This window comes from Miscanthus floridulus, chromosome 8 (assembly GCF_019320115.1).
Source record: "Miscanthus floridulus cultivar M001 chromosome 8, ASM1932011v1, whole genome shotgun sequence".
NCBI lineage: Eukaryota > Viridiplantae > Streptophyta > Magnoliopsida > Poales > Poaceae > Miscanthus > Miscanthus floridulus.
This window is the reverse complement of record NC_089587.1, coordinates 178,889,383-178,917,103: the sequence shown is the minus strand read 5'-3', so window position 1 is coordinate 178,917,103 and position 27,721 is coordinate 178,889,383. Positions and strand designations below refer to the sequence as shown.

The 27,721-nt window shown below is 47.1% G+C and overlaps 3 protein-coding genes across 3 annotated transcripts; 2 read left to right on the top strand and 1 right to left on the bottom strand.

Annotated features, from left to right (window-relative positions):
- Positions 1 to 103: 103 nt before the first annotated feature.
- On the bottom strand, positions 104 to 1,799 carry LOC136477620 (elongation factor Tu, chloroplastic-like). The gene has a single exon (XM_066475832.1). The coding sequence runs from the start codon at positions 1,714 to 1,716 to the stop codon at positions 316 to 318; it is 1,401 nt and encodes a 466-aa protein (XP_066331929.1). The 5' UTR covers positions 1,717 to 1,799; the 3' UTR covers positions 104 to 315.
- Positions 1,800 to 3,850: 2,051 nt separating this feature from the next.
- Positions 3,851 to 7,982, top strand: LOC136477618 (isocitrate dehydrogenase [NAD] regulatory subunit 1, mitochondrial-like). The gene is made up of 4 exons (XM_066475829.1): positions 3,851 to 4,562; positions 6,498 to 6,737; positions 7,109 to 7,187; positions 7,458 to 7,982. The coding sequence occupies exons 1-4, from the start codon at positions 4,029 to 4,031 to the stop codon at positions 7,730 to 7,732; spliced, it is 1,128 nt and encodes a 375-aa protein (XP_066331926.1). The 5' UTR covers positions 3,851 to 4,028; the 3' UTR covers positions 7,733 to 7,982.
- A 968-nt stretch (positions 7,983 to 8,950) lies between these two features.
- Positions 8,951 to 9,972, top strand: LOC136474137 (uncharacterized). Its single transcript, XM_066471740.1, has one exon. It carries the CDS (start codon positions 9,186 to 9,188, stop codon positions 9,786 to 9,788), a length of 603 nt encoding a protein of 200 aa, XP_066327837.1. The 5' UTR covers positions 8,951 to 9,185; the 3' UTR covers positions 9,789 to 9,972.
- The last annotated feature ends 17,749 nt before the right edge of the window (positions 9,973 to 27,721 follow it).

Genomic DNA, 27,721 nt, shown 5'->3' with positions numbered 1-27,721 from the left:
GCAAACAAGCGACAGTCATGTGCCCGTGGCATCACCAAGCATCTTTAAGCATATCAACATTATACTACTATAGGGCAACACAATCAAGAAACAATTGAACATGTAACAGTAGATGGCACCTCTTAGACAAATCAGTTGCAACCAGAAAAGTGTATCTTTGTCGTGAATGTCATAAAGCATGCAAATTCACTTGACAAAAAAAGGCCATACTACAATTTCACATGAGCAACCCCTAAAACTCAACGCGTAATAACAACTACAGAGCATTTCGCTGAGTAAACAATGAAAATTCTCATGGTGGATGCTATATCCAGTTTACTCAATGATTTTGTTGATGACACCGGCGCCAACAGTCTTACCACCTTCACGGATAGCAAACCTCATACCCTGCTCACAAGCAACAGGCTGGATGAGCTGAACAATCATCTTGATACGGTCACCAGGCATGCACATCTTCGCCTCCTCATCCTTGTCATTCATAATCGTTGTCACACTCCCCGTCACATCGGTTGTCCGCATGTAGAACTGTGGGCGGTAACCAGGGAAGAAAGGTGAGTGCCGGCCACCCTCTTCCTTCTTAAGCACATACACAACAGCCTCAAACTTGGTGTGCGGTGTGATAGAGCCGGGCTTTGCCAGCACCATGCCTCTCTCTATGTCTTCCTTCTGCATACCACGGAGTAGCAGCCCGACATTGTCCCCAGCCATGGCATCATCCATGGTCTTCTGGAACATCTCAACACCAGTCACGGTGCAGGTACGGGTGTCCCGGATTCCAACGATATCGACTGTGTCACCAACCTTGACGGTGCCACGCTCGATACGGCCAGTGGCAACTGTACCACGACCGGTGATGGAGAAGACATCCTCAACAGCGAGCAAGAACGGGAGGTCGGTCTGCCGCTGTGGGACTGGAATATAGTTATCCACTTCATCAACCAATTTGAAGATGTAGTCCACCCACTCATTGTCGCCGCGCTTCAGGGCAGGGTTGGCCATGAGGGCCTCGAGCGCCTTGAGGGCGGAGCCAGCGATGATTGGCACCTCGTCGCCGTCGTACTCGTAGTTGCTGAGCAGCTCGCGGACCTCGAGGTCGACGAGCTCGAGCAGCTCCTCGTCGTCGACCATGTCCTTCTTGTTGAGGAAGACAACGATCTTGGGGACACCGACCTGCTTGGCGAGGAGGATGTGCTCCTTGGTCTGCGGCATGGGCCCGTCGGCGCCGGAGACGACGAGGATGGCGCCGTCCATCTGCGCGGCGCCGGTGATCATGTTCTTGACGTAGTCGGCGTGGCCGGGGCAGTCGACGTGCGCGTAGTGGCGGGTCTCGGTCTCGTACTCGACGGTGGCGGTGTTGATGGTGATGCCGCGGGCGCGCTCCTCGGGGGCGGCGTCGATCTCGTCGTACTTCTTGGGCGCGCTGCCGCCGACGGAGGCGAGCACCATGGTGAGCGCAGCGGTGAGGGTGGTCTTGCCGTGGTCGACGTGGCCGATGGTGCCGATGTTGACGTGCGGCTTGGTGCGCTCGAACTTGCCCCTCGCCGCGCGCACCACCAGCAGGCGCCCGCGCCGCTGCCCGCCCGCCGCCGCCGCCCGGCTCCGCAGCCGCGCCGGCTGCGCGGAGAAGCCCAGGGAGGTGGAGAGCCGGACGCGGCTCCTGCGTGAGGAGGCCTGCTGGAAGAGGAGTGAGGTGGAGGCCGAGGCGAGGGAGGCCATGGCGGGCGGCGGAGGCGGGGGGCGGGGAGCGGAGGAGCAGCGGGAGGTGGGGATTATTCTGGGGATGGATAGGGAGAGGCGACAGGCGAGGGAGGGGGTTTGCGCTGCTTATCTAGAAGGGAAGCGCAGCGAGAGGGCGGGGGATGGCCACGAGCGGCCGGCGGGCGCAATCGCCAGCCGCTCGATGGGTGGGCGCCTCGGGGCCGTGTCGGAGAGGTAAAAAAAAATTGGGGCCGTTTGGGCCAGAAAAAATGGGGGTGAGGCCCATGATGCGCCGCGGTGAACGGCAACCTTGGCTTTGTTTGGTTTGCTCCGCACCAAACTGCTCCGTCTACCGTGTCACATAGAGCCACGTAAACCGCAACGGGGCTTCAGATTGTTGAGCACAGCGTAAGGTCGGAGACGAGTGTCCTGCCCTCCTACGGGTCATTGGAAACGAAGATACCGTGACAGTGAAATTAGATTTGGTGTATTGGAGTTTGGAGACACTGATGACTGATGAGAACTTTATATGCACACGGCATGGTCCAGTGAAAGGTTTTTACGATTACGACTACGATTGAAAATTGGGTACTATGTATAGGAGCTAAATGCCCATTTAGCTGTGATCATAAGCGCACATCTTCCGAAACACAATATATAAAAAATAGACGCTCACTCACCTCTATAAATGTGCGATCAAGAGATATGCCACCTACAGTATTCGCGTCAAGTTGAGAATTTAAACCTTGCTAGACAGGCATCAAGTTTGAGTTGAAGACATAAGGTTTAACCATATCTCTCGTCAAACCAATTAATTTAGGTTCACTTCCTATACAACAACATGCTATAATATATATAATATAATGATGTTAAGAAAAATATTATGTTCAATTTCATGGGCATAGCAAAAAAAAACATACAAATTAAAGGCATACTCCATCCGTCCTGAAATATAGTGTAGTGTGACTTCTAAAATTTGTACTAAAATATAATGTATTCTATGAAGCGACTATGCTTAGATTTGGCAAAGTTTGTTCAAAAAAATAAAATCATAATTTGAGGAGAAACTCTTTAATTGGGTTTAATCTATGGGTACATGTGTCATTTGAGTATTCTCTTAAGTCGTTTTAAAATTTTTAGATTGCGTTATAGTACATGATGGAGGGAGTACGAGACTAATAATTATAATAGCAATACACCATAACCGTGGCACTTAAAGGAGTTTTAGTTTCACGAGAGCTCGTGCCGACGGGGGAATAATGTTGCACCTCATGGTGCATAAACATCTAGACCGGTGAAGGGAAATGGAGAGCAAAAGCAATCTAGGCCTGCCCCTTCTCTTCATTATCTTAGAACTCTTCATTATATAGTTAGTGGATACAACATGGATGAGAAAAATTCATGCAAAGAAAAGAAGAGTAACTAAATGGAGAAAATCTATATATCTAGATTTAATATTAAAAATCATAAATTCTATCGCGCTCTTACTCATTGGGCTCGATGTTGATTCAATTTAACTTGGCTCGGCTCATTTTTTTTCTTAAAGTGATCAACTAACACTTTATTAGCTTATTAAGCTAATGAGCAAGCACCAAGCTAGCTCGTAAGTTAAACGAGTTAAGTACTTTGCGGTTCAAAAATCTAAATAAACTATACCCCTCCATCCAAAACACAATTCTAACACTGCGTCATGTTTTAGTATTAAAATATCAATATACTAAAAAATATCAATATTGATATAATATACTAAAAAATATTAATATTGATAGTTAAACGGGTAAGTTTGATCAATTATAAATAAAAAAATATCAATATTTATGATATTAAAATATTATTAGATTAATAACAAAATGTATTTTTATAATAAACTGATTTAAAGTCATGAATATGACTATTATTTACCAGAAACTTGGTCAAATGTCTAAAATTGATTTATGTTACGTATTATACTTATTTATTTATTTGTCTTGACATATGTATATAATAAATGACTCCCTCCGTTTCAAATTATGCATGGGCTCAGAGTAATAACTAGTAAAATATATTGGTTGAGCCGCTTAATGAGCTGGCTCGCGAGTCAAATAATTAAGCTGACTTGCGAACTAAATAAGCTAAAGTTGAGCTAGAGTTTTACATGGTGAGCTGAGTCGAGCCAAAGCCAACGAGCTGGAGGGAGCCCAGCAGAACGCGGAAACCTGTCGGCCCGTTCTTCCCTTGGCCTTCTCGAGTCCTCTCCCTGTCCCTGGCATCCTCGCTGCCGCGGCCTTCCTCCTTCCTCCCCCTCCCCCGATCGCATCCACCCTGAAACCCTAGCGGCCTAGCCCCCGGCCATGGCGCGGCGGTCGACCCCTCTCCTACGCCGCCTCCTCGCCCCGTCACCTCCCCCCTCCCCCTCCACTCCCCTCGCCGGCGCCGCCTCCCGCCGCACCGTCACCTACATGCCCCGCCCGGGGGACGGCGCCCCGCGCGGCGTCACCCTCATTCCGGGCGACGGCATCGGTCCCCTCGTCACGGGCGCCGTGCGGCAGGTGATGGAGGCGATGCACGCGCCGGTCTACTTCGAGATGTACAAGGTCCACGGCGACATGCCCACGGTCCCCGCCGAGGTCATCGAGTCCATCCGCCGCAACAAGGTCTGCCTCAAGGGCGGCCTCGCCACCCCCGTCGGTGGCGGTGTCTCCTCCCTCAACGTGCAGCTCCGGAAGGAGCTCGACCTCTACGCCGCGCTCGTCAACTGCTTCAACCTCCCTGGCCTGCCTACCAGGCACGACAATGTGGACATCGTCGTCATTCGGGAGAACACCGAGGGCGAGTACTCGGGGCTCGAGCATGAGGTCGTCCCTGGCGTCGTTGAGAGTCTCAAGGTATGGAGAATTCCATGTATTGCTCTACAAGTAATAGCTTGGTCGATGCAGTGTGTGGCACGCTGGCAGCTAATATGTGCGTACGGCTAAATGTGCCAAGCTTCTAGATACTGTGTCAATTATTGAATCTACTGGTCTAATTGTTGATAGAGTTATACACACCCAGTCTCCAGATTGGCTGGTGAACACAAGCATGATGATAGAATTGCATCAGGAAGTTGAATCAGCAGTCTTGTTTATTTTATTTGGGAAAATTAATCTGCAATCTTTTTGGGTGGCCCTTATATTATAGATACGATGGTAGATTGACATGCTTGCTATACTTGTTTAGGGTTTCTGATTGGTAGGTTAATGGTTGAATCTTGAAATATAGTAACCGGTGCATTTGGGCATTCAGTTGAGAAATCAACGCGTTTCTGCATTTTGTACGGAAAAACCTGATGCGTTTTTGGCAGTTTACTTTATTTTTATGTGTCCAGCAAGCTGATCTACTTGCTGTGAATCTGAGGTTGAGATATCGATGTCATTGGATAGTTCATACAGCGTTCCATGGTGACTTGCTTAAGTGTAGCCCCAAGTTAAGTGAGATGCATTTATAATTTATAGGTCTTCTATAAAGCTATTGGATGTTTGTGAAGGATGTATGTTATCCCTGTCATTCTTGATAGTATGGAAATAGTGAAAGTGATATATTTTGCTCAAGGAATATTAATCATTATTACTAATCTTTGATTGATCTGTACATAAAGAAATTTTCTATTGAAGATTATGTAGTCACGTTATTACAATAACAATAGTCTTTGTGTTCATTTATAACTATCATTGTAATATCTATTTCAAAAAGTGGTGAGCACCACCAAGCTTAGCATGTGGGAGTGTGAGTGGGTTTGGTATTGATCTATGAAAGAAAATGGGACTATTGGAGATGGAGGAAGATGAAGTATGGTCATGGAAATCATGGACCTGTGATAATACTAATGTCTTTCTTCTAATATGCATATCTTCTCTATTTAACATGACATCACTCTAATTGATCAGAAAAAAAATCCAATTGCCTAGGATCCTTAGGCAGTGCCTGACCGCCTGCCTAATTCCTAGTGTTCTTTTGAAACATTGGATATAATAGTAATGGCAAATTTAATGGCTATTACTCTTTGTTAATGACATCTTGACATCTGAGCACATAACATGCATGTTAGAGTTTAAAGATAACTTGCATCACCTTATTCTCTAAGTTCTCCGTGTCACGCGAATCAAAGAATACAATTTTAATTTGCTATGTTCATGTGTGGAGTAGTGAATGTAATTTTTCATCATTAATAAAATATAAAGTTCAAAGGGGCGTTAAGTGTTATTCGTTCATACACCCCATCTAACTTTCAATAATGTAGTAACAGATAGGGACTGGAGTTCCTAGTATGTATCCCGATTTATGGCCTAGTTGATGTAACCTTAGAAAGTTGCCAAAAATACCACAGTACTGTGCAACCTATTTTTGTTAACTTGGTTTTTTTAGTTTGTTCCATGACATTTCTATTTGATGTCATGAATGGTGGGCCTAAACTCCAAATATTGGTTTAATTTTTTAAATTTTGTTATACTGGTTGACTATGGTACCCTGTTTTGACTTGGCGGCGAATGCTCTTTGGGTTATCGTTGCTCAAAAGCCAGATATCTCGGAAACCCACATTTTACAAGTTGCAGTGTAATAAACCTCTCTTTACATGAGTGCTTTTTCACCGAAACTGTATCTGCTGTTGGAACATATTGCAAGTTCTTTTAGTACACATTCTTATGGCACGCCGAGTTTTCCCACAATGCCATATGCCCGTATCTATTGTAAAGTGCATAAAATATTGCTGCTCCTTTCTATTTTTCCATATAAAAGAATATTTCACCTCATTACTGTTTACTATCACTTTGTTGATTTGCTAGGTGATAACAAAATTTTGCTCTGAAAGAATTGCCAAGTATGCTTTTGAGTATGCATACCTTAACAATCGAAAGAAAGTGACAGCAGTGCATAAAGCCAACATTATGAAGCTTGCTGATGGTTTGTTCTTGGAGTCTTGCCGTGAGGTTGCAAAGAAGTACCCTGGAATTCAATATAATGAAATCATTGTGGACAACTGTTGTATGCAGCTTGTTGCAAAGCCTGAGCAATTTGATGTTATGGTACGTGTATTCACTCTTATCACTTAATTGACACAGTTTCTCACCTAGGTGATGTTTGATGTGGTTTTCTTATTCTACAAAAGCAAAATACAACACCTGTTGTCTTTATGATCTTGGATATGCCACATGTTATATACTCATATACCTACAATCTTATGCTGGTCTTTTGTGGACTATATGAATACCAAATGAACTATGCTCTGCAAATGTGATATAAAAGCATGTTGGTTGGTAATGTCGCCAAGCTCACATTTTCCTTTGTTTTCTCTGTTCTATATGTTTTTTTTTTCCAGAATAATCTGAAGATTTCAAATGATTTACTTAGATTACCTGTGGAGTTTGAACATACTTTTCTTTGGTTCCTCTTATAGGTCACCCCAAATCTTTATGGCAATCTGGTGGCTAATGTAGCTGCAGGTATTGCTGGAGGCACTGGTGTCATGCCTGGAGGTAGAGTTTTAACTATGATTTACGAATCCTACACGTGCAAATAGCATACATGGTTTTATGTAAAGTTGTATTTGCATCTGCCCATTGTTTGATCTTTTTTTGGCTCGTTTACTGCATCCATCTATGTGTTTTTTTTGTTTTCGTACTGCTGTTAATCTTTTCCACGAGTTTTGTATAGCAAGATTGTGCAAGTTTAGTACTCATAATTTGAGCAGATGCAGTATACAAATTTGGAAGGCCTGTGAATCTTCATGTGCTGCATCTTTTCAGGTAATGTGGGTCAGGACCATGCTATCTTTGAGCAAGGTGCTTCTGCAGGAAATGTTGGAAATGAGAAAATTGTGGCGAAGAGGAGAGCTAACCCTGTTGCGCTGCTGCTATCTTCTGCCATGATGTTGAGGCACTTGCAATTTCCGTCATTTGCTGACCGGCTGGAGACGGCAGTTAAGCGTGTCATTGCAGAAGGCAAGTACAGAACCAAAGATTTGGGCGGCACCAGCACCACCCAGGAAGTCACAGATGCAGTCATTGCCAAACTGGGTTAAAGACCAACCGTGTGTTTAATACATTTTTCTTTTCTCTTGGGCTAGGTAACTAGTCCTGACTAAATATTTGTTCCTCGTAGGTTTAGATCACCATTTTGTTCGGCAAATCCTTGTACAATCTTCAGGTATCTCGTTTCTGACCTGGTTTGGGTTTGGAGTAACTGAGCAAACTCAGTATTAATTTTTACGCAAATTTTTGTGACCTTAATTCTTAACTGGAAATAAGAGAAAATATGGAACAGTTCTCTTTTGGGCTTGCTGGTTGCTGTCATGCTATCATGTATCCTTATGTATTTCGTAATCAAGCGCGACCTTGTCTGTTTGTTTCATAGTGCTTACCGTCCAACTGCTGTTTGCGTTGGTTGCATTCTTATTGACCATTAAACCGAACAGTACCTTTTGTATGCCTTGAAACTATTAGAGTACTCTCTGCGGTCCTGTTTATAAGGTGGCATGTGCGTATTAAGGTTCATAGTTTGGAATCTCTGACCAATAATTTATAACTATTGTAATACAAACTGGATATGGTTGTATTTATAATAAAATGTACTAAATGATAGCGAATTTATAATCATAAAAAATATGGTATAAAACAAATGTGGCAGTGTAATTTCAGAGAAACTGAGTGGAGGGCGTAGTTTCTATATGTGGAGGAAACGACTATCTTTTTTTTTTTTTCCTATAAGAGGAAAATATGTTTGGTCTTCACTCGACTTTTGATCAATACTAGAGCCTCTTTGGCACGGCTCCTGCAGGGGCTTCAACTCCAGCTCCTGCAGGAGCTGTGCCAAACGTCTGTTTTGGAAATGGCTCCGCATGGGGAGCCGGTCAAGAGCTGGAGCCATTTTTTGCCTGCGTAGGAGAAACCTCAAAAACGAGCTTCGCGCGGCTCCTTGCTGTGGGTTCACGTCGTATAGTGCGAAGGAGCCGTTTTGCCAAACGTTTTTTCAGAATGGCTTCAGCTCCTCCAGAGGAGCTGCTCCTTCAAAGGAGCCAGAGTCGAAGCCATTTTCAGAGGAGCCAGAGCCCTGCCAAACAGACCCTTAGTTTAAAAAAAAAACACTTTTGATCAAGATTTTCTGAACTATATAATCCCCGTGTAGTACCATTCGTATGCATCCCCGGTTTACTTTGGTCAATCTTCTAGGCTGAAGACTTCCTTTTTTTTTGAGAGAGAGAGGAGCTGAAGACTTCATATACGCTTCAGAATTCATATAAAAAGAAATTCTATATACTCGGTCCATGTTATATTTTTCTCTGGCAAGCCCGGAGTCCCGGACCGTCTCACCAGTAAACATCGCCCTTGACAAAGCGGCCCGGCCCATCCAGCCAGCCGCCATCCGCTGGTACTCTTCATCACAAACCCTAATAAACCCACACCGCCGCCTGCTCGTTCGTCCTCCCGCCGCCCCTCCTCCCAAATCGCGCCACCAAGCACCCGACCGGTTCCCCCATGGCCTCCCACCTCGACTTCCGCTACCTGGATGAGGGCCTCGGCGGCGAGCGCGGCAAGCGCAAGCGCCGCGAGGAGGCAGAGGCGGCGGCGGCGGACTTCATGGACCTCGATGCCGACGCGGCCCGGCCTTCTAAGCTCCGCGCCATGCCTTCCCTCTCCGACCCGTCGAAGCCGGCCTCCTTCGGCCAGCCCACCTACGACGGCGTCATGGCGGGGCGCGTGTCGGGGTGCCGGTGGAAGGAGCCCCGCACCCGGAGGGCGTCGGCCGTGATGGTGTCGCGGAAGCCGTCCCCGCTGGAGCAGCGCGTCCGGGAGAAGTCGATGAAGCGCGCGTACCAGGCCCGCAAGGCGGAGCTCAAGGAGGAGATCCGGCAGAACAAGGTGGCGAAGCGGAAGGCCCGCGAGGAGCGGGAGAAGCGCAAGCAGGAGAACGTGCTCCGCACGGGCACCAAGCTGCAGCGGGTCACCAACCCCAAGACGATCCAGAAGATCGCCAAGTCCAAGAAGCGCAAGCAGCTCAAGGTCGTCCCCGACGAGTTCCTCGGCGGCAAGAAGTCGGAGGCCAACCGACGCATGCAGGTGCCTGGACTCGAAAATTGAATCTGACAGGCCTTGATCTCCGTGTGTATGTGGTGGCTTTGAGTTCACATTGGTTAATTCGACGACGATTTTGTACTGCTTCTGGTTATGTAGTTTCTGGTTATGTAGTTTGAAGTATGATCAAATTAATTAAGTGATTACAATGGTATGCAATATAAGTTATCAAGTTCTGATGTGAGATTTTGCTGCCGCATAGCCAATTTTATTCGGATTAGGGTCTTCCGATATAAATATGGTTGTCGATGCTTCTATGCACTTAGTCAGTTGTCATCACTGACCTTTGTATTGACTACCAAAGGGTAGGCTGCGTTTAGTTCGCGAAAAAATTTTGGATGTCACATCGGAAGTTTTTGACGTTAGAAGAGGTTTTTGATACTAATAAAAAAATTAATTACATAGTTGTACTGTTCCATGTTGAGCTTGAAAACTAAGGCCTGATTTAGTTCCTAAAAATTTTTACCCCAAACTATCACATTGAATCTTGCGGTACATGTATGGAGTATTAAATATAGAAAAAAAAAACTAATTGCACAGTTTAGTTGGAAATCGCGAGACGAATGTTTTAAGACTAATTAGTCCATGATTAGCCATAAGTGCTATAGTAACTAACATGCGCTAGTGATGGATTAATTAGGCTTAATAAATTCGTCTCGTAGTTTCCGGACGAGCTATGTAATTAGTTTTTTTTATTAGTATCCGAAAACCCCTTTCGACATCCCTGAAACATCCGATGTGACGTCAAAAAATTTTATTTCGTGAACTAAACACAGCCTAAACTCAGGCCCCGTTCGTTTGGCCGAAAAAACAAGGTCATTGTTCCGGCCGATTGTTGTTAGAAAAACTACTGCTCTGATCGAAAAATAAGCTTAAAAAAATGGATTATACAAGGCCTGGCGGATAGATTTGCGCCGAGAAATACATCGCTCCATGAAAATGTATATGCTTTGCTTTTGTTGTGATATACACCTGCTCCTATATGAAAAATGTATATGTTTTTGCTTCTGCTGTGATCTACAGTATGTCCTGCTGATGCATGAAGTTCAAGCTCAACCTTATCGAGTTGTTTTCACTCAAAATTAGGCCTTGTTTAGTTCTTTTTCAAAACTTTACATTATATTCATCGAATATTTGGACACATGTATAGAGTATTAAATATAGATTAAAAAATACATAGATTGCTATTACTTTGCGAGACGAATCTTTTAAGTTTAATTAGTCCATGATTTGATAATATGGTGCTATGGTAACATATGTGCTAATAACGAATTAATTAGGCTTCATAAATTCGTCTCGCGGTTTACTGATGGATTCTGTAATTTTTTTATTAATTTCCAAACACCCTAGGTGACACCTCTATATAACATTTGATGTGTCATCCTAAAACTTTACTCCCTAAATTTAAACAAGGCCTTATTACGATAGTATGGAAGATGATATGACGCCAGACACAAACAGAAAGTGGCAAGCAGGGGCAAAATTTACAATTCTGTTCCGGGACACAGGCTTCGGACCTGTCTTTTTGCTTTCTTTCTTTTTTTTGACAATTTGGTTCTGTTCTGGACAGTGGCTTCCAACCACTGAAATGCAAATGATTGCGATAGCAAATCAAATGCAAATGATTCAGAATAACTTGAGAAAATGCAAGTTCTTATGGTTAGTGGAACATGAAGTGTTGGACTGCTGATCGTCTTGCCCGTCGAGGTCTGCCCTGTCCGGAACGCTGTCCTTTGTGAGATCAGGAGCAAGAGACAATTAATCATCTTCTAGTTTCCTGTCCCTTTGCAAGGCAATACTGGTATTCCCTGCCTATGTTAAGTTGGGTTTGTTTAGCTTATAAGCCATGGCTGAAAGTACTGTTGGCTGATTTGGTGTGAGAGAAAAATACTATTTGTTGGCTGATAAGTCATGGCTTATAAGCCAAATATGACCAAGCGAACAAGCTGTTGGTATTTGATGATTGGTGGGACAGATCGTAGCATGATGCCCCGGAACAGCAAAAGAAAGGTCTCAATTCTACGGAGAGACTAGGGGCTTAGGTTCTTTGGACTCACCGCAATTCTTGTGTTTTTTGACGGAGCTGCTCCTAACATTGCAAGGGCTCTTAATGTTACTAGCGAGGAACGGCGCCTTTGGGAGATAGGAGGCGCAGCCTCTCTTCCTTGACTGCCCCAACACTTTTGCCTTAGAGTGGTCTGGTTGTTTGGTTTTGTGATCGTCTTTTTATGTTTAAGCAGACGAGAATGTAACTTTAGTTTGGTTTGTGTAGAGTGTGGGTGTGGGTGTTTGGGTTCTTGTCCCATATTTTCTTCTTAATATAATGATAAAGTGCAACTCTTGCGTTTTCGAGGAAAAAAACATCAATCACAACATAATGAGCTTGATGTCCTCACAAATCCACAATTTTAGAACTTACCAACTATTGCTGATTTATGCCATCAACTAGCTGAAATTTAAAAAAAATAAAATGACTATTATTTGATTGGCAGGTTATATAGCATCCCTCCTTTTTGGTATTTGAGTTCACAACTAAAATATTGGTAATTTCTATGATATGAAGACATGCTTAGTGAGATTAAAATGAAAAGGTTAGTTCATAAGAATACTTTTGCCTGCAACAACTTTTATGTTATGAAATATATGAAATCATGACTTTTATGTGTTACATCTGGTAAAGTATATTGTCAATCTTCATCTCCCCTGTCAGATTTATTATAACAATCGCTGGTCTCCCTGTGTAAAATTCCTGGCTCCACCACCATGTCCTACTTTTGACCATCGTGTACCTACTGTTCGCTTGAGCTTATTCAGCACTACTTTCCAGCAATAGAATAATGTTTTTCTTTCACAATATTTCAGTATAAGCCAAATTTTAGCATAAGCTAACCCATTGACCTAGGGACCAGAATTATGGGAGGTGTTTGGAATTGAGTTGGTGTCGACGAAATACGCCCGACAGTCTATCGAGGGGTATGTCCACGGTGGTAGATGAATCAGTGGAGGTGCGTGTGAGGGAACTGAATGGTGACACAGAATGCAAGAGACAGCGATTAGACAGGTTCAGGCCGCCGACTTGGCTTAATACCCTATGTCATGTGTCTTTCGGTGTGTTGTATTGCGTATGATCAGATAAAAACGAGGGAGGTCCCTACCCACCTTATATATCCTAGGGGTAGGATTATAGATCGGTTGTTTCTATCCTGATCGGTTTTACAAGATAGGAAGTTACAAATATTACGGGATCTAGTATATCCGAGCAGGTTTCTTAGATCACCGAAGATCTTCACGCAGTCTTGCGAGGCATGCCGACCTGTGTCGTGCTTCGCACGGCGTCGTCTTATAGGTTGGGCCTCCACTAGTGGCATGGCCAATACGCAGTCATGTGGGCTGGACCTCCCTTAGCGGCTCGGCCCATATACAGCCCTGCTAGTATTGAGGGTTATACCCCCATAACTATTCCCTGAGCGCCTTGCATCCGTTGAGCAACACCGTCTTGAGCTTGTCCGAGCTGTTGACCATGCATCCAAGCTTCTGAACATACCGTTCGGGCTGTTTGAACATGTGCCCGAGCTGTTTGAGCATGCGTCCGAGCTGTCTGAGCATGCATCCGAGCTGTTCGTCTGGTTGCTGGAGCCGAGCACACTCGAAGCTAAGGTTTGTCAGATGGATGTAAGGAGCTCAAGTAAAAAATAGTCTCCATCTTAGGTGAAGTGTGCCCACTTAGGCTCTGGGCGTCGAAGTTGGTCGCGTGCCGTCCTTGCCTTAGTTAGCGCGGAAGAACTTAACCGCTTTGAACAGATCTAAGTCAAAGAAATAAGCACATTCACCGCAAGGTGAAGTGTGCCCACTTAGTCCTCAAGCCTGGCACTAGGTGAAGTAGTCTCGTGGTGCCAGGGTCCAAAGTAGTAGTCTTCAGGTGCTGAACCAGTTCCTAGCTTAGCTAAGAAAAATAGCACAGTCATCGCTAGATGACATGTACACACGTAGTCCCCAAGCATGCTGTAAGATTACAAAGAAATCTTGTAGTAGCGTTAGAGAAAGAAAATATCGTGTCGTAGCAACGCTTGGCGTTGAATATCAATCCACGTTTAACACGGTTTGACACAGTGGCCCACTAGGCCCACTCAGTGGCCCAGCGGCTGGCGCAGTTTCCCAAAAAACCCTGAAAAGCGGAGGGTCAGGGGTCGAACCGTTATAAGAGCGCCACAACCCTGGCGCACATTCCCCACTTTCTTTCCACCACTTCATCTTCTTCCTCGCGCCCACACCGCTTCGCCTAGCAACAGCTCTGCCACTAGAGCAACTACAAGCGCACAGTCTCCTCTTGGCCATGGATCTGTTAGATGGTGCCCAAAAGAAATCACAGCGGTTCGAGTAGAGCATCACATAAGCTCAATCACGCCAAGGAATGGGTGGAGTCCGTCAGCAACGAGGCGGCGCTCAATCGGTTGGTTGAGGATGGCGTGCTGCCTAATAGAGTGAAGGCAGGATGGTGTCCGGCTCGCGATGAGAGCTTTCCGACTCCTCGTGGCGACGAATTAGTAGTTTTTGAAGATTATTTCTATCACGGATTTGGTATTCTGATCCATCTATTCCTCCATGAATTGATTGACTATTATGAGATTAGTCTTTGTAATCTGGGCATGAATTCCATCCTTCATGTCTCTGTCTTCATCCATTTATACGAAGCTTATCTTGGCATTCTTTCGTATTTTGATCTCTCCTATCACTTCTTCTGTTTGAAAGCCTAGGGGGATCTGGATCTAGGATCATAGGTAGCACATACTTGCAGCTTTAGGATGGGATGGTTGGCCATTACATCGCCACCCCATTGAACACAAATGTGAAGTATTGGGCGCAGCGATGGTTCTACATGCCATAGGGGGAACACTATGTGGCATGCGCATTGATCAGATTCCTATGGGGTATTAACCCCTGTACCCTTAAGGCTAGGTTTGGGCCGGCCCGGACCAGGGGGTCTAGCCCACCAGAAGACGATGCGCGGCCCAGCCGATCTGCTCGGAGTCCCGCGTAAGGAATCAAGCAGACTTGGAGATCAAGCAAGATCCTGGTCGGTTAGAATAGGAATCCTTATCCAGCCACCTATGGCAATTGTAACTGGTTGGGATTAGTTTCTAGATCTGTAACCCTACCCTCAGACTATATAAGGCGGGCAGGGGACTCCTCTAAAAAATTATCTCATTGACATACAACAATACAATTAGACGCAGGGCGTAGGTATTATGCCTTCACGGTGGCCGAACCTGGATAAAACCTCGTGTCTATCTTGCATCACCATCTCGTTCGTAGCTTGCGCACCTGTCTGCCGATAATCTACTATCTTGGGCATACCCCTAGGTAGACTACCGACCATATTTCGTCGACAATGGCGCGCCAGGTAGGGGGTGTGTGTACTGCTCCCTAGACGAACAAGATGGTCATCATCCCTGGTTCCATGGCTACACCAAACGGCCTCACGTTCACCATCGAATAGATCACCTAGACCACTGGCTCCGACAACTTCATCACCATGACCACGGAGGAGGCGCAGATCCAATCTACGTCGACCACTGCTTCACCAGCATCAGCTATGGCTCTGACCATGTTGGATCTAGCTCTGGCCACACCAGCAACGTCTTCAGCCATGCCGACAACCCATCGTTCGCTTCCTCGCTACAAAGGGAGGCAGATCGACAACACCGACCTGGTTGACTCCATCGATCGGGTCGGCACCAAGCTTGCTGAAACCCTAGCTCTGGTAGATTCGGTTCAAAATCAACCGACCGAGCAGGTAACCACTACCCACAACAGATCTACCCGACCAGCTCAGGCCAGTCATCCTACATGACTCGGTACGAATCTCGTGGTCATGTCTACTCCTATAGGGCGCTCCGTTCGTCGCTGACTAGCCCCCGCAATGGGTCTCTGGCTCTCCGAGTGCAAAGCCTTGATGGAGAATTACCAGGCTCAGCCCTGCGGCCTGCGAAACACTGCTTCCAACTACGCGTATAACATACAACGTTGCTCGGATTTGTGTTTCATACATCGACCTCGGCCAAAGCCACGCAACTTCATCAACATGGTTCGGATTGAGGAGTATCAAGAAGGATCGGTCCACACAGTTTAAGAGGGCGGTTCAAGCTCCTCGTCCAGCATCACATCTATTGGCTCCATCCGCACTGAGCTTCAGCATTGTGACAATGAAGAAGTTGAATACGATCTGGATATCCCAGACCTCTCCCTGGGTTTCCCACGATTCCCCTCCTTCCCACCAAGGCGAGGAGACTTGATCAATGTCGTTAGTAATGACGAACCACCGGCAGTTGGCGAAACAGAACAAGAAAGGCTAGCACGCAAAGCACGCAATATTGACCGGTTTAATCACAGACAAGCCAAAGCCGAGGCAGAAGAGGAGGCACGATGCATAAGGTTCCAGCCACACGATCTCAACAATGCCTTTGATAGGGTAGGGGAAAAGCAAGTCTTCAGGACTCCAAGCACCAATGTAGCTATTGCTATGGTGACAATGCAATGACTACCCAATACCCCGGAAATCTAGGCAATTCGTGATGATGTACAAGCTTACCTAACGGCTGCTATAGCCCAGACTACAGAAATTACAAACCAAGCCCGGGCTCCATCCGTCTCAGTTGAATCAAGCCGCAGTCGCCAGTACTCAAGTCGCCCATAGCCAACCAACCAACATGGCTCGCGCAACAATGACCCACCAGACAACCGTCAAGGTGGAAACAGTGGTCATGATGGTGGTCGGGACGACAACCGCCGCAACAACTGGGACGATAATCGATGAGACAACCGCGATAATCGTCGTGATAACCGTGGTTACGGGGTCAACCAAGGTGGCAATCGGGATCACCGTGATGGCAATAACGATCTCCGCCATTCCCTCGGAGGACGTGATCTGCGCGATCACATTAACCAAAGAGCCAATGATCATGCATCCCATGAAAGCTATTGCTGTATGGAATATGATACTACCCATGGCCCTCTGGGTTTGAAGCAGTTTACTCCTCACCTTCGCCAAGTCATGTGGCAAAAAAACTTCAAGCTCGAAAAACTCTAGAAGTACGACGGTAAGGAGAACCCCGAGTTATGGGTCATGCTCTATGAAACCACGTGTAGATTAGCCATGGCTGATGAGCACGTCATGTCTATTTACTTCCCAGTCGCCGTTGGCCATGCAGGCCACTAATGGCTAGTCAGCTTATTGGCAAACTACTTTGATTCTTGGCAAGAGCTCAAGCAAGCATTCATCGACAACTTCATTGCTACTTGCGAACAACCTGGCAACAAATATGATCTGTAGCGGATTCGAGATCGTAAAGATGAACCACTGTGCGAGTACATCCGACGCTTCTCGGAGATGCGCATCAAGGTCCCATCAATCTCCGACAGTGAGGCAATCAAAGCTTTCATCACTGGTCTCCGCTTCCATGATGCCCTAAGGGACAAGCTCCTCCACAAAAGACCTAAATCGGTCACAGTGCTCCTAGCTACTGCTAAAAAAATATGTGGACGCCAATGATGCTAAAATGATAATCATCGAAGAAGCAACAAGGGTTCCACGCTCCGACCACCCCCACACCGCAACGACCACCGCGGTAACCGTGGTCAGAACGACAATTTTGATCGCTGCAACCAGCGCAACGATTCTCGTGACCACCACGACCAGCGTAATCAGTGGCGTAATCACCGTGACGATTATAGGGGCAAGCGTGCTCGGGAAGATGACGGCGAAGTCAACATTGTTAAAAAAGGTGGCGGACGTCGCAACTACGAAGAAGACTACGCTAAAGCATTGAAAGGACCCTGCCAGCTCCATCCCAAGTCAAACCATACCATGGAGAATTGCCGTGTTCTCAAGTCCATCTACATGCACCAACAGGCTCCAGATAAATCCGACAAGCCTAACGACACAGGGAGCAGCGTAATGAGGACAACGATGATGAAGACGCAGATCCCCATCACAAGTACATCAAGCCAACCGACCATGTCCACACCATCATTGGGGGTAGAGTGTCCATCGAGACCAAATGCGAGCGCAAGTTGCTCGCCCGTGCTTGCTTGAACGTGGCCAATGCCGACAACCTCATCGCCGATCCGTGACTCCCTCCTTGGTCTCACCGCGAGATCTCCTTCAGCAGAAAGGACCAATGGGCTGCAATACCTAAGCCAGGGCATTTTCCTCTGGTTCTCGACCCTTGTATCAACAAGGTTCAGTTTGATAGAGTGCTGATTGACAGCGGTAGTTCCATTGATATACTGTTCAAGAATAGTTTGCCAGCCCTATAGATAACCCAGGCTGATCTCAAGCCATATGAGGCATAGTTCTGGGGTGTTCTCCTCGGACAGAGCTCCACACCTCTCGGGCAGATTACTCTACCTGTGCAATTTGGTACCCTAGACCACTTCCGCACCGACTATGTCAACTTCATGGTCGCTGACTTCGAAGGCACCTACCATGCTATCCTTGGCCGACCAACGCTCACCAAGTTCATGGCCATACCTCACTACAGGTATTTGGTGCTCAAGATGCCTAATGAGAAGGGGGTTCTAACTCTCAGGGGCAACATATACGCAACTTACACCTACGAGGATGACAGCTTCAAAATAGCAGAGGCTCACAACCTCTCTATTCGCATGGCCAAGACCACGCTCGACGCTAAGCAGACCCCAACTGACCACCTGGAGATCCTAGAGCTCGAGGCCCCACGCAAGAACATCAAGTCCAAAGAGCACAAAGAGATTCAGCTGGTCAACGGTGATCCCAGCAAAATGGCCCTTATCGGGGCCAACCTGGATCCTAAATAGGAAGACACGCTCGTCAGGTTCTTGAGGAGCAACGTGAGTGTGTTCGCATGGAAACCCGCTGACATGCCCGGTGTACCTCGAAACTTGATCGAGCACTCCTAAATGTCGATGGCAAGGCCAAACCCATCAAGCAGAAGCTATGACGGTTCGCTCGCGACAAAAAGGAGGCTATTTGGGTAGAAGTTACATGACTTTTAGCAGCTGGATTTATCAAAGAAGTGTATCATCCAGAGTGGTTAGCCAACCCAGTTCTTGTACGCAAAAAGAATAAGAAATGGAGAATGTGCGTTGATTACACTGATCTTAACAAACACTGCCCTAAAGACCCCTTTGGCTTACCTCGCATAGACAAGGTCGTAGATTCAACTGCCGGTTGTGAGCTATTTTCCTTTCTCGATTGCTACTCTGGTTATCACTAGATCGCTCTAAAAAAGGACGACCAGATCAAGACATCCTTCATCACGCCTTTCGACGTCTACTGCTACACGACCATGCTGTTCAGGCTGAAGAATGTTGGGGCTACCTACCAACACGCCATATAGGCTTGCCTCAAAGATGACCTTGTCGAGGCTTATGTTGACAATGTAGTTGTTAAAACCAAGGAAGCACACACCCTTGTCGACAACCTAGAACATACCTTTGCAGCCCTTAACACATTCCAATGGAAATTAAACCCAAAGAAGTGCATCTTTGGTGTTCCATCTGGTATACTGCTCGACAACATCGTCAGTCACAACGACATATGCCCTAACCTAGAGAAAATAAAAGTTGTCTTGGACATGAAGCCGCCCAAAAAGGTGAAGGATGTTCAGAAGCTTACCGGATGCATGGCTGCCCTCAGTCGTTTCATATCTAGATTAGGCGAAACGTTTCATATCTAGATTAGGCGAAAAAGGACTACCGTTTTTCTAGCTGCTCAAAGCATCTGAGAAGTTTGAGTGGTCGGAGGAAGCAGACGCTGCCTTTACATAGCTGAAACAATTCCTTACATCACCTTCGGTCCTCACTGCTCCTAGAGAAGACAAAACCCTCCTGCTTTACATTGCGGCAACTAATCGAGTGGTCTCCACTGCCATGGTGGTCGAGCACGATGAGCCCGACCACATCTACAAGGTACATCAACCAATTTATTTCATCAGTGAGGTGCTCAGTGAATCCAAGACCAGGTACCCACAGATTTAGAAACTGATCTACGCCATATTAATTACATCCCAAAAGTTGAAACACTACTTCGACGGATATCGTGTGGTGGTCATCACCGAGTACCCTCTAGGAGACATCATTGGCAACAAGGATGCAAATGGGCACATCGTCAAATGGGCAATGGAGCTATGCCCTTTCTCCTTGGAATTTGCAAGCCGTACTACAATCAAGTCTCAGGCACTTATCGATTTCATCGTCGAGTGGATAGACTTAAGCACACCTGCCTCTCAGGGGCCCGCCGAGTATTGGAAGATGTACTTCGATGGCTCTCTCAACATTGATGGTGTAGGAGCAGGAGTCCTTTTCGTATCACCATCCAAGGAGTAGCTCTGATATGTCCTCAGGATTTATTTCCCGGCGTCTAATAATGCCGCCGAGTACGAAGCATGCCTACACGGTCTGCGCATTGTGGTCGAGCTCGGTGTCAAGTGTCTCTATGTCTATGGAGACTCGGCTCTAGTTATCAACCAACTCAACAAGGAATGGGATACGACCAGCGAAAAGATGGACGCATACTGCAAAGCGATCAGAAAGCTGGAAGGCAAGTTCTATGGCATCGAGTACACACATGTGGTTCGGGACAAAAATCAAGCAGCAGATGCGCTGTCAAAGTTAGGATCATCCTGAGCCAAAGTCCCACATGGCGTATTTGTTCAAGACCTACTCATGCCCTCCATCAAAGAAGAAGATCCCGCGGTCGACAAGCCTCCAGACCAGCCATTGGTGGCTACGGTTCCGATGTCAAACACCACCAAACCACCTCCGACCACTATGAAGCCCGACTAGAGAGTACCTTTCATCAAGTTCCTAATAGATGGTAGCGGTTACACCGATTGGACAAAAAACGAACGCCTGATGCGTCGCAGTAAGCAGTATCTGCTCATCGATGGCAGATTGTGGCGCAAGAACGCGAGGGAGGGAATTTTGATGAAGTGTATAACCCGGGAGGATGGTGAACATCTCCTAGACAAAATCCACTCTAGCTCCTATGGCAATCACGTGGCCTTGAGAACGCTGGTCGGCAAGGCTTTCCGAGCAGGGTTCTATTGGCCGTCAGCCATAGCCGATGCAGAGAAGCTAGTCCGCCATTGTGAAGGTTGTTAGTTTTTCGCCAAGAGAATCCATGTACTAGCACATGAGATTTAGACCATACCAGCCTCTTGGCCCTTTGCATGCTGGGGACTGGATATGATCGGGCCTTTCAAACCGGCTCCTGGAAAATTTACATGTGTCTTTGTGCTGATCGACAAATTCTCCAAATGGATAGAGTACATGCCCCTAGTCAAGGCATCTTCAGAAAAGGCTATCGCATTCCTCGACTAGGTCATCCACCATTTCAGCATACCCAATAGCATCATCACTGATCTGGGTACTCAGTTCACCGAGAACGCTTTTTGGGACTTCTGCGATGAAAGGAGCATAGTAGTAAAATACGTCTCGGTGGCACACCCTAGAGCTAATGGATAGGTCGAGCGGACAAATGGTATGATCCTAGACACACTTAAGAAGAGGATGTATAGAGAGAATGACAAAGCTCCTAGGAGATGGCTCAAAGAGTTACCAGCCATGGTCTGGGGTCTCAGAACCCAGCCCAGTCGCAAACCGGCGTATCACCATACTTTATGGTTTATGGCGTTGAGGCAGTGCTCCTAGCAGATATAGCCTTCAAATTAGCATGGGTAGAGAACTTCAACGAAGACAAGGCCAATGAAGTGCGGGAGCTAGAAGTGAATAGTGCAGAAGAGAAGCGACTCGATTCTTCCGTACGTACAGCCAAATACCTTGCTATTTTGCGTAGGTACTACAACAAGAACGTCAAGGAGCGGTTCTTCATGGTCGGGGACCTGGTCCTAAAGTGGAAGACGAATCAGGCTGGTGTCCACAAACTCGCAACCCCATTGGAAGGACCCTTCATGATCAACGAGGTTACACGCCCTACATCTTACAGGTTAGCTCGCCTAGACGGCACAGACGTACCCAATTCCTAGCACATCAATAAGCTTAGGCGTTTCTATGCTTAGCTACTAAGATATGAACCCCTCTTGTACTTTTGATTTATTTCAATAAATCTATTATAATTTCTCTGACCACTCTAATGTGTCACTTTGAAGTCTATTGTTATTCTAACTCTACCAGTTAAAACCGACCACCATTCCTTCTCGGGTTCTCAGAGCAGGCCCTGTCTCCAGTTCCTCCCAACGCGTGCATGGGATCCGCTCTCTACACTATGGGTGATTGGTAGGTGCTCTCTGGTTTGACTTATGTGTCCCTATGTGTGCACAAGCTATGCACCTCACACTCTGATCGCAAGACAAACCAGGGCCATACAAACCTTTCAGGATGACGTGTCGACTAAACTGGTACAACTAAATAGAACGCCAACACATTCTAACTTAGTTACATCAACATGATATCCGAGCTTAAACATGTTTTCTACAAAACAAACAAGCTTATGTTGATATACAGTTACGTTGTTACAAGCTTGCCTGAAAAGGTCCAATTTACAATAACCCAACTACATCTTCTTCTACAGCTATAGCCTACACTATTGGTTGGTCGGGGCATGCGGCGCCTGCTGCTTGCTGGGCCTGACATCGTGCTCGGGTCTCGAGGACTCTAGCATTGATCGAGCTGAAGAAGATGGCCCCACCGATGCCTGGCTGGTCCGGTTGGCTTGAAGATGATGGCGCTCCCAGCTGACTTGTCGACGGCGTTCCTTGTACGGGTGGTGTCACACCTCCACACAGGCTAATATCGCTAATTATTTTCGCCGACAAGTCTAGCTAGGTCATCCGTAGCTCCTCGGTCTTATCTGGATCTACCTCCTTCGGGTATCCAGCCTCCAGGCGCTTGAGATCGATCAAGGGGTAGTGAGCACGTACCATGCTTAGCACATGTGCGCCTGCGTACTCTCCTGCCTCCTTCATGAGCCCCTAGAACCATCCCCATGCCCTTTGGCATCTCTCGATCAATCCTAGCTACGGTGTCCTTGGCACATCTTCTGCTAGCGCCGGATCAATGAGGTTAAGGACCGGCAAAATGCCCTTTGCCACCTCCTGGCACTGGCTTTTCTAGGGATCACGGTCCTTGGTGATATCTTGGCATTGCGCTTTCCAGCCATCATGGTCTTTCATCATGGCCTCCAGATGCTTCTTTGCATTGATTTTTATAACTGCAAACCACATATGTTGTTAGGACAATAGACCACGCCAAACTACGGTAGGCAACAAAAATGAGCAAAGGCGGTTGGACAACTTACCTTTCAGCTCCTCTGTCATCTTGGTCGTGTGGTCCTAGAGCTACGACTGGTCTTGCACCAGTTTTTTGTTGTCCTCATTTAGGCGATCACACTCCCTGACCACACGACTGTTCTCCTCTTGGAGATGGATCACTTCAGCTTCTAAGCCTGCACTACAGCTGTTACTACCAACAACACAACAGCACTTGTCAGTAGTCGGTATGATAAAATGGCTACTTACTTGTTCTTTCCTGCTCTTTCTTACTGAGCTAGATGACCAGGTTCTGGTTCTGGGAATCTTGCACCGTCTTTTCATGATCGGTGGCTTCAAGTCGCTGGCGCAAGCGGTCCACCTCCGTCGTCAGCTCCTTGTTGTTTGCAATGATCCCCTCGATCTGGTCGAAGCATTTCTTGAGGTACCTTGCGGTCTTCATTAAGTCCTATGTGCAGATAGCTAAGTAAGACAACTATGACTAGACCGCAAGACTAGGGGGCGAAGCGAAGCTTACCTGCACTTTCGTAACAAGCCGCTTCGCTGCCCGTTCAACTTTCTTGGTTTCTTCGACCTCCGGGATTTCCTCATGGATAACCCATTGGTCATTCCGCCAACACGACACATAAACATGTTGTCGCTTGTCTTGCAGATGGCCCAGGACCTCCTCCACCTCGTCCTCTTTGGGCTCTTCTTTGGGTCCTGGTGCTGGCCCGACGTCAGCAGCATCTGTGATCACCACAGCCTTCCCATGAGCTGCAGCATCGGTAAATGTGGTCTGTGCTCTCACCTCCGGTCGCTGCTCCTTGGTCTACTCTATTTCCCTCGATGCTGAGGTGTTGCCCTTAGTAGGTTTAGCACTTGGAGCACTCGTGCCTGGCTCAGCTGGTCCCTCAACCACCTGCTCGGGGACTGTTGTCTGACTGTTCGCTTGCTGAGGCCCCGACAGATCTTCTACTATGGCTTCCTCGGTGGTCGGCTACTGGGTAGTCTGCTTTGTACTTATTGGCGATGCCATGCTACTTCTAGCTAGCTGGTCTGAACTTTCTGTGGATGCCGAGCTAGTACATCCGAGATAAGTTTAGAAAGCAATCATATTAAATGCAAATTGCTAACTTATATCAAGGTTACAAATACTTACATGTTGGAAGCACGGAATGGTGTGAAGAAGGCGCGTCTCTTCGGCCGTACTTGCTCCATGTGCTGTGCGGATGACTCCTGGTCTCCCTCTACATCCAGCACTGTCGCTGGGCCTTGGTGCTCGACCCCTCCACCACTTGTCCTTCGCATTGAAATGGTCGATGGCATGCTCGGTTGAGTTGTCGCTCCCATTGCCAGTCGCGTTCCTTGCCTAGCTACTCCCGAGGTCGACCCGGTTGCATTCTTCACTGCTGTCGGCGATGTGGGTCCCACAGGCGTGAAGGACCCACCTTGCTCCATCGACTCTAGTTGTTTCCTCCTTTTTTGAGGGACAAGTTAAAAGGTGTCTGCATCTTCTCCCTCCTCTACGCCATCATCTGACCAAGCAAAAATCGCCTGTCGACGCTTGCTGGTCGGGTTCTCCTCTGGGTCCTCCTCGGGCTCATTGATATTTAGCGCTCCACCGGTGAGCAGGGTGGTTACTGATCTCTTCTTCGACTGTTTGGGGGCAGCTAGCCGCTTACCAGTAGCTTTGGCCGCTACCTCCTCTCCAGCTCCGAGCTTTGCCCAGTTGACGTCCTCGTCCTCGATCTTGACGCTAGTCTGGGTGGTGGGATCAGCTCCTTGTGGCCACTCTACTCTAGGGGGTGGCGACACAAACACTGTCGCTCTATCTCAACCATTAACCTAGGTAACAAAAGGGAGTGAACATAGTAAGTTTCCACTTACCCTACCACAATATAAGACTACGGGTACACGGCAAGATGGGTTACCTTTTGGGGGAGGTCGAGCAAGCTTGAAAGCATGCTCGTTGTCGCTCAATCTGGCATAATTTGGATTGGCTAAGTTAAATAGCTCGCCAATTCTAGCTTTGACTTTGATTTTGTCAAGCGCCCTTTGCCTCGTCCTCATCGAGTCTGCACTCCCTTGATACTCATAGCCAGGATGTACCCTCCTCTAGCAGGGCTGGACCCATCGGCTAATGAAACTACCGACTACGCTTAGACCATCCAGTTTTTTCCATGGGACCATTCCAAATATTTCTAGGATCTGTCCCAGATGCTCGGGCTTCTCCGACTAGCTCGTCTTCTTCTCCGGTATGTAGCCTGCATCGCACAACGTGATCGTGTTTGGCTCTTCGCGGATGTAGAACCATTTTTTGTACCAGTCATTGAGCGACGTGTTCCATGGGCAGTGCAGGTACTAGGCTTTCATGCCATCATGGAGGTTGAGGTATACTCCTTCGGCTATCTTCGAACCACCGCTTCCTTTCTTCCGCAGACAGAAAAGATGGCAGAAAAAATCAAAATGAGGCTGGAAGCCACCATACGCTTCACACAGATGAATAAAAGTGGTGACAAGGAGGATCAAGTTGGGATGCAGATTGCAAATCCCAATCTCATAGTAAAGACAGAGCCCCTGAAGAAACGGATGCATCGGAGCCCCAAATCCCCATTTAAAGAAATCCTCGAACACCACAATCTCACCTGGTTGTGGATCAGGGTACCTCTCGCCCTCCGGCGCACGCCATCCTGCGAGCTCCTTGTTGTGGAGTACCCCCATGGTGACGAGGTCTTTAATGGTCTGCTTGTTGCTTTTCGACTTCCACCACTCCTTCGCCATGACCACTGTTTTCTTCTACGCATCACTTTTTGCCATTTCCTTTCATTTTCCGCCTCTGACTCTGGCCTTGCTGGTGAACGGGGAGTGTTCTAATCTTCAACAGCAGCGGGGGATTAGCAGAGGCGGCAGTCAAAGCGGCGGTAGATTGATTGGTGGCGATTTCGGATGTGTTAGGGTTGGTTGGCGAGAGGAAGATGAAAGCTACGGTTGCGAATGGCAATGGGGTTTAGTAAATAGTAACTGACCTATCATATACCATATTTAACCCAAGAGTTATGCCGTTTCATCCGCCCGGGATTCTTGGGGGACATGCGCACGCGCCGTAGATGCATGTTTTCATGTTTGCAGTATTACTCAGCCTCGAGATCTACGCCAATATATGCGCCTCTTCGTTGCCAGTGTGGGAGGGCCCACGCTGACGCACCTACTGATAGGTGCCATGCAACTGTTTGCTTGACAAGACAAAAAGGCAGTATGACGTGCTATACCCATCTACTTTTTTGACCAGACGTGTCAGATCGGACTTGTCAGAACAAATAAATAAATAAATACATAAAATAATAGTAAAAGTGGCATATGTTTTTTTGCCACACTTTTTGTGCTTGGGGACTGTCCCGACCACCCTTGTGCTCAGGGACTGTTGTGACTATCCTTGTGCTCGGGGACTGTCCCGACCACCATCGTGCTTGAGGACTGTTCTGACCAATCTCGTGCTCAGGACTATCTTGATCGCCCTCGTGCTCAGGGACTGTCCCGACTACCTTTGTGCTCGGGGACTGTCCCGACTACGGTTATTCTCGGGGATTCGTCGTTTTCCCCATACTGCGCTCAGGGACTGCTCCGACCACTCTCCGACCATTGCTTGAGGACTGCTCTCCTTGGCTACATGTGATTTGTACTCACATACAGTTGAGAGGCATTCATTTCTTCTCACTTAGACCTTGCTACAAGGCTGATACCTTGCCTTCCAGCAAGCTCAGGGACTACATCGGTATGATGCACCTGCCGGTGTAGCTCATATCGCTTGTACAATGATTGGATTCTCAACTTAACTGGGAATTCTTTTTAGACCCTGGCACCATGTGCCTACATCACCTACTACCAGGCTCGGGGACTAAGTGGGCACACTTCACCTTGCGGTGAACATGTTTATTTTATCAACCCCTACGCTCTGACAGTTGGCCATAACTATTCCTGTACAGGGGTCACTTACATTTCTTTTCAGAAATACAAGTGGGAAAACTTGATCAGGAAAGAAATCTTTTTCTTTTTCTTTAGAACACCATGCATTCTTCGGACAACCGGAATCTATGGCTATAATTATGGTCTGCTGCTCTCTGTGCTGACTAGAATACTGGCACATTTGTTTGGTCAATGTTTCAACCAGTTGGAGATGACATGAAGACAGACTGCATTAGCCGAAGAAGATCAAACGGCGTGTCACAACATAATACATGGTGCTCGGGGACTAGCTGTGGGGGTATTAATCCCTATACCCTTACGGCTAGGTTTGGGCCAGCCCAGACCAGGGGGTCCGGCCCACCAGAAGACGATGCGTGGCCTAGCCGATCTGCTCGGAGTCCCGCGTAAGGAATCAAGGCAGACTTGGAGATCAAGCAAGATCCTGGTCGGTTAGAATATGAATCCTTATCCAGCCACCTATGGTAATTGTAACTGGTTGGGATTAGTTTCTAGATCTGTAACTCTGCCCCCCAGACTATATAAGGCGGGCAAGGGACCCCTCTCAAAAATCATCTCATTGACATACAGCAATACACTCAGACACAGGACGTAGGTATTACGCCTTCACGGTGGCCGAACCTGGATAAAACCTCATGTCTATCTTGCATCATCATCTTGTTCGTAGCTTGCGCACCTATCTGCCGATAATCTACTACCTTGGGCATA